Source organism: Muntiacus reevesi, chromosome 1 (genome assembly GCF_963930625.1).
Source record: "Muntiacus reevesi chromosome 1, mMunRee1.1, whole genome shotgun sequence".
NCBI classification, from domain to species: Eukaryota; Metazoa; Chordata; class Mammalia; order Artiodactyla; family Cervidae; genus Muntiacus; species Muntiacus reevesi.
In genome coordinates this window covers 209,012,413-209,018,412 of record NC_089249.1, presented here as the reverse complement: position 1 = coordinate 209,018,412, position 6,000 = coordinate 209,012,413, and the positions used below count along the sequence as shown (strand labels likewise).

Genomic DNA, 6,000 nt, shown 5'->3' with positions numbered 1-6,000 from the left:
GTTATAGGGGTGGGGTGGGGGTTGGGGGGGGTAGGCTAGTCTCCTTTCAGAGGTTCCCCCCCCCCCCCCCGTTTTCCTGCACACCCAAGTCCTCAGTTAGGTGGCTCTCCCCTTCCTAAAGAATGGAGGGATGGCGCTTTCAGAACAAATGTGAATGAAAAGATGTAAAAGTAGGGAAAAGCACTGCTAGAGGCAGAGTCCCTGTGCAGTTTGGATGGCACATTTTCAGCCAGGTGTTTAACAGCAGGGTAGAGGCGTCTGTCCACTAATCTGGCTAAATAAACAAAGATCTTTCCTGGGTCCGGCCTCCTTTTTCTCCTCCCCCTTTTTCACCTGCAGTCCCTCCCACCCCCATCCATTTCTCAGGAAAATAAATCTCTGGGAGGAGGCCAGGAGAGTGGATCTCAGAGAACCCTTCTGAATAAATGTCTATATTAATGAATTATTAACTCAGTCACCCATGACCTTAAACCTGGAAGAAGGAGCATGGAGGGCAGAGGGGAGAGCTGCTGAATTCTTTATTGGAGTCTTGTCAAAGGCAACCGACCATTTGTTCCCCTCCTCCATCAGGAAAAAAACAAATATTAATATAAAAGGCAAACCTTAAAACTGTATGTCAAACGAAATCAGATAGGGAGTCCCGGGGACAGAATTCTCTTTTTGCTTTCCTGCCCCTTCTTGCCTCTCCCCCTCTGCCCTGTCTCCATCCCCACCCACCAGTTCCCCCTCCAAGCTTAAGGGTCCAATGGTTTCCCAAGGATAATTTTCTGGGGGAAAAAAATGCTCGAGAAAATGATGAATTTGGGTAGTTAATTTATCGATCCTGGCTCCTCTTCCCACTTGTTTTATTTTAGAGGTCATTAATCAATGAAGAAAAACACCACCGTGTCCCCCGTTTGCATTTAATACACTCACGCTCCTTATTTATTCCTCTGGAACAAATTCCCAGCAAATATTCACCCATCGATTTGGGAGCGATGGATTTTTATAAAGGTTTGATCGCTTCCTAAGTGGTCGAAGTGATTTGTTTCATTGGTCTTCTAAATAATGAAGAGCAGGGGCGCGGATTTGAGGGGGTGCAGGCCGGTGGGCTCACTTTTTGAAAACTTCCGAGACGTGCCGGGGTGGCCTGTGACAAAGAAGTCCGGGATCAGCTGGGTGAGCGGGAAACGGCCCGGGGCGCCTGCTGTCCCGAGCAGGCAGCGACGGTGCGCCCCAGGGTGGGACTGCGCCGACCCTCTGCCCCTGCTGAGCCCCTGCCGACCTCGCGCAGATCTAGGTGGGAGCTAGGGCCCCGCCCCGGCTCACGGGCCTGCTGGGGAGACTCGAATCCCCGCGACCCTCCCCTCGAGAGGTTTTGGTGCGCTCCTGGACTTCCCGGCCTTCTGAGCGCCCCCTTTAACGTTAACCCACTCCTTTAGCTAACTCTCGGTTCCCTAAGGCCTTTGGGCCCTGGGTCGCGTTGCAGAGCACGCTGGGGCCGCTGGGGGTGGTCCCCAAATCTGGCAGGTCAGGAATACCGCACCGGAGCAGAGAGAGAGATGGGTTCAGCTAGTTTCTACTTCTCCCCGTGCCCCGCCCCCGCCCCCACGCAGCAAGAGGAGCCAAATCTCCCCCCATGGCGCCGCAATACACATCTGGCGTCAGTCCTTCCGGACTAGTGTGGGCAGGAAGATGCACTGACCCGGGTCTGAATCTGCCTCCATCACTCATTAATGTGACCTCAGGCAATCTACCAAACCTAACTGAGCCTCAGCGTCCCCATCCGTAATATGGGGTGAATGATAAAGCTTTCTCCGCGTGGTTGCAGGGCGGACCTGAAGCTTCTGCCTGCACCTGGCCTGTCGAAAGCTCTCACAGACGGTCAGCTAGTCTTATTAGGAAGGGAACTCTCGAGGTTTCCCAGAACGTGGGCGGCAAGAGGCCTTGGGAGTAGTTGCCAGTTCCCAAATCCTGAGATTTTGAAGTGTGTTTGGAGGGCAGTTTTAGGTGGAGTTCTTAGGGACGGCTAGTTCTGGGGATCGGGCACTTGTTAAGTAGCGGGTTTGCACAGAAAGAAGGCGGCGGCGGGACCGTGGCTGCGGTGTCCCGGCTCGGAACCTCGGTGCTCTGCCTTTGTTCGGAGAACAGAGAAAAAGAACAGGAGAAAGACAGTATGCCTCTTCTCCCGTGGCCCCACGGACGGCTGCTCTTCGGCAGTCGGCGGGCAGATGAATTAAAGGGGCCTAGCCCTTCCCCCTCTCCTCCCGACGGAGTCGTTCAAAGCCGGTGGAGACTGCGTGACTCGCCTCGGGGGTCCACAGCACCGTGGGTTTTCCCTCGCGGTGTTTGCCTTAAACTAGGGTCCTATCAATCTCTTCAGGGATGACTGATGACCTTGTCACGGCGACGCCAGTCAAAATATTTTCGGTCCAACTCCGTACCAACCAGCACCGAGGCATCCTGCGTGAGACCCGGACAGAATCTAAACAGCGCGTTTCCCAGGCTCAGAAGAAATGAGTCGTGGGAAGACAAAAAGAAACAAGCGGAAATCAGGAAAGAATGGCTAATAATTGTTCAGAGTGGCAGGTGCTAAGTAAATTGGTTTGTTTCGGGTGGGGGAGATGAATGTTATTTCTTCTCTGTGAGGTATGGACAGAAGTCTGGTGATGGGAAAGCGCCCGAGCCGGTGCGGTGCCCTCTGCCTACCTGACTAATGTGAATGCCTTGAAGAGCTGGGGGCGGCGGGTGTTTAATCCTTGGATGTGAAACCACGCCTGGAAGGACTGCCTCGGAGGAGGTAAGATGGGGGTGGGGATGCGCTCCCACCCCACACTTCGAACACCAGGTTTTGGGGGGCGAGAGACCCCTCTGGGGGCAAATAAGCCTCGCCTGTGTGCGGAGCACTTGTACCACCAGACGTAGCTCGGGATACTTGCCTTGCATGCCAAAAGGGAGAAGGAGCCAGCCTCCCAGGAAGAGCACTCGAGAGCGGGTGGGCTGAGGGCTGGGCGCTGTGAGACTCAACTGCAGCCTCCTTTCAGCCCCGCGGCCAGGCCTGAGTCCCGCCAGGACCGGTGCCCTTTAGAGACCCTCTCGGTCTCACGCCTTCCAGCTCTCAAAGACAGCCTCCTCGACTGCCGACTGAATTTCATTCCAGCTTGCAACCCACCCCACCCCGGACTCCCCCTTCACTCCCATCTCCACCAAGATTTATGTTAGAGATTGCGTGGCGGGCTAGCCGACTCTGGCACCCAGCAGTACTCCTGAGAAAAACGGAGCCCGGCAAAAGCGCAAACCCACTGCCGGGACTTGGTCCCACTCGCCCGGCCGCGCGCGCGCTCGCCCGGATGCCGACACCCGAGCGAGTGCAGAGATGCGTTCCGGTTTCCGCGTTTCCACTGCTTCCAGGACCAGGGCAGTGAGCCGGCACCTAGAAAAGATATATCATGGTCAGAAAGAGACAACAGGAGAACCGGAGACGTCACGCCAAAAAAAAAAAAAAAAAAAAAGTGGGAGGTGGGAGGGCAGAGCGGGTATTTGTACGAGAGAGGCGCAAGAGCTGTGTGTGGATACACCCGAGTTAGAACTTCCTTCTTCCCTCTCCCCTCCCCTTGGTTCTTCTGGCCTGCCTCCCGCCTCCCCCCACCCCCATCTCTCCTCTCGCTCGCTCTCTCTCACACACACACATGCACACACACTTGTATTTTGTGCTGTCGTAAAACCCACGTGTCCAGCCGGGAGGCTGCCAGAGCGTGGAGCGGAGGAGCCGGGACGCGGCAGCGGCCAAGAGCCCGCCGCCGCTGCTCGGTCCGGCGCCCTGGTCCGCCCCGCACTCCCGCGCTCGGAGTAGCTGCTCTCACGCCTTCCGCAGGCCTCCACCACATCCCTGGCTTGTGGCCCCGGAGGGTCCCGAGAGCCGGATCTCGAGCGCTCTGCTCCCGCGCTGCCCAGGGGCATGTAGCGTACCGGGGGCGCACACTCCCCTGCACGCTTGCCAAGACACACGCACGCACGCACAAACCCGCCGGGCAGCTCCGAGTTTTCCGGTAAGCGTGGCTCGTCTAGGGCTGAGGGTCTTGGGCCGCGGAAATAGGAGGCTGGAGGTCCCGCGCTGGGGGCGGGGGGGGGGGGCGGCGGGATGGGGGGTGGCGAGACTGTCCCGCCTCCTGGCGCCGGAGGCCAGCGCGGCTCAGGCGCTGCGCCGCTCGGGCTCGGGCTCGGGCCGGCTTCGAGCGCCGGCAGAGGGCGGGGGCCGAGTCCTGCCGCGGAGTTCCGCGGGGAAGCGCCCTCTCACCCGGCTTCGACAGTACAGGGTGGGCGCTGGGCGCCTCGGGCGGGGAGGCAAAGCAGGGTGCACACAGCTCCCCCCGCGCGACGCCGCGGCTTCAGAGTAAACTTTGCGCCCCAACCGAGTTGGGAAGAGAGAGCCGCCAAACCCGGCTGCCGCTGGCGGAGCCAAGGACTCAAACTCTTCGCTCCAGGGTCTTGGCTGCGGTCCTCCCCGCCCCTCTCGCACCAGGCCCTGAGTCCGGCTCAACGAGCACCCATCTCTTTGCCCTCTGTCCCCAGCTTGAATCGTCGGACATGCTGAAGCCCGGAGACCCCGGCGGCTCGGCCTTCCTCAAAGTGGACCCAGCTTATCTGCAACACTGGCAACAACTCTTCCCGCACGGGGGCGGAGGCCCGCTCAAGGGCGGCGGTGCCGCGGGTCCGCTGGGCGCACCACAGCCTCTCCAGCCGCCGCCACCCCCGGAGCGCGCTGAGCCCCAGCCAGACAGCCTGCGCCCGCGGCCGGCCTCGCTCTCCTCCGCCTCGTCCACTCCGGCTTCCTCCTCCACCTCGGCCTCCTCTGCCTCCTCCTGCGCTGCTGCTGCCGCCGCCGCCGCCGCCGCCGCGCTGGCCGGTCTCTCGGCCCTGCCGGTGGCGCAGCTGCCGGTGTTCGCGCCTCTGGCCGCCGTCGCCGCGGAGCCTCTGCCCCCCAAGGACCTGTGCCTCGGCGCCACCTCGGGCCCGGGGCCCTCCAAGTGCGTAGGCAGTGGCGGGGACGGCCGGGGTGCCCCGCGCTTCCGCTGCAGCGCGGAGGAGCTGGACTATTACCTGTACGGGCAGCAGCGCATGGAGATCATCCCGCTCAACCAGCACACCAGCGACCCCAACAACCGTACGTAGCAGCAACCGGCGCGCTCTCTTTCGGGGAGCTGGCTCTGTCGAGCGCGGGCGCCCGTCCGGGAGGCGCATCAGATGAAGGGAACCCCGGGTGATTGGCTGTCCGGGTCGCGGGCCCGTACCTCCCAGACCACTGTGACCAAAGTTTTCTGGATTAGAGAAGGAACGAGAACGGCTAGGATGGCGGGGTGGCCCCCATGGGTTTCCTCTTCCCCCTTCTCTCATTTCCTGCTTCCCTGTCCCGATTCTTTAAACCCAGGTTTCCCGCGGACCGAGCAGTACCGATCGCCGCCCTACCGCGGCATTTTGCGCCCGGCGCCGGGCGAGTTCTAGCAGCGCGCGATGGGAGTGACCCGGGACCGGCCTGGTCTGGCTTTCCGAGGGATAAGACAGGAACTCTCAGCGGTTCTGGGGAGCGTGGATTCCAGGGCTGATTTCTCCTTCTCTCTGTCTTACCTCTGGGGTTAACCGTGTCCGTTCATTTTCCGACCGTGGGGTTGTCGGGGGACCAGCCGGGAGCTGCTGGCTGGCTGAACCTCTAGTAGGAGTTTTGGATGGCACTTGGTCAGTCTCTCCCTGCAGGCAGGCATTATTCTTAAGTTTACTATTTATTTTAGGGAAGAAGGAAAAGAAAAATAAATGCCAGTTACTTAGTGAGAAAACATTTATGATTTCAGGCCAGGGTCGTTTCCTGCGGATCCCGCATTCTCCGTGCACCCTTGATCCTGCAAACATTTACAGTCCGTAGCCACGCTTGTGGGCTCACACATTGTTATTTTTAAATGAGGGTAATAGTAATTTAATATAAGAAGCGTATTCTTCTTGTCTGCACGTAAACGGAAAATGCCTAAA

General features: G+C 59.4%; 1 protein-coding gene across 2 annotated transcripts in view; it reads left to right on the top strand.

Moving 5' to 3' along the window:
* Positions 1 to 3,708: 3,708 nt before the first annotated feature.
* Positions 3,709 to 6,000, top strand: part of PRDM6 (PR/SET domain 6) — a 105,165-nt gene continuing 102,873 nt past the window's right edge. For both annotated transcript variants that reach the window (XM_065934430.1, XM_065934419.1), the window contains exons 1-2: positions 3,709 to 4,028; positions 4,552 to 5,143. In XM_065934430.1, the coding sequence (XP_065790502.1) occupies positions 4,567 to 5,143 (577 nt within the window). In that variant the 5' untranslated portion in view covers positions 3,709 to 4,028; positions 4,552 to 4,566. The remainder of the gene's footprint in view (positions 4,029 to 4,551; positions 5,144 to 6,000) is intronic.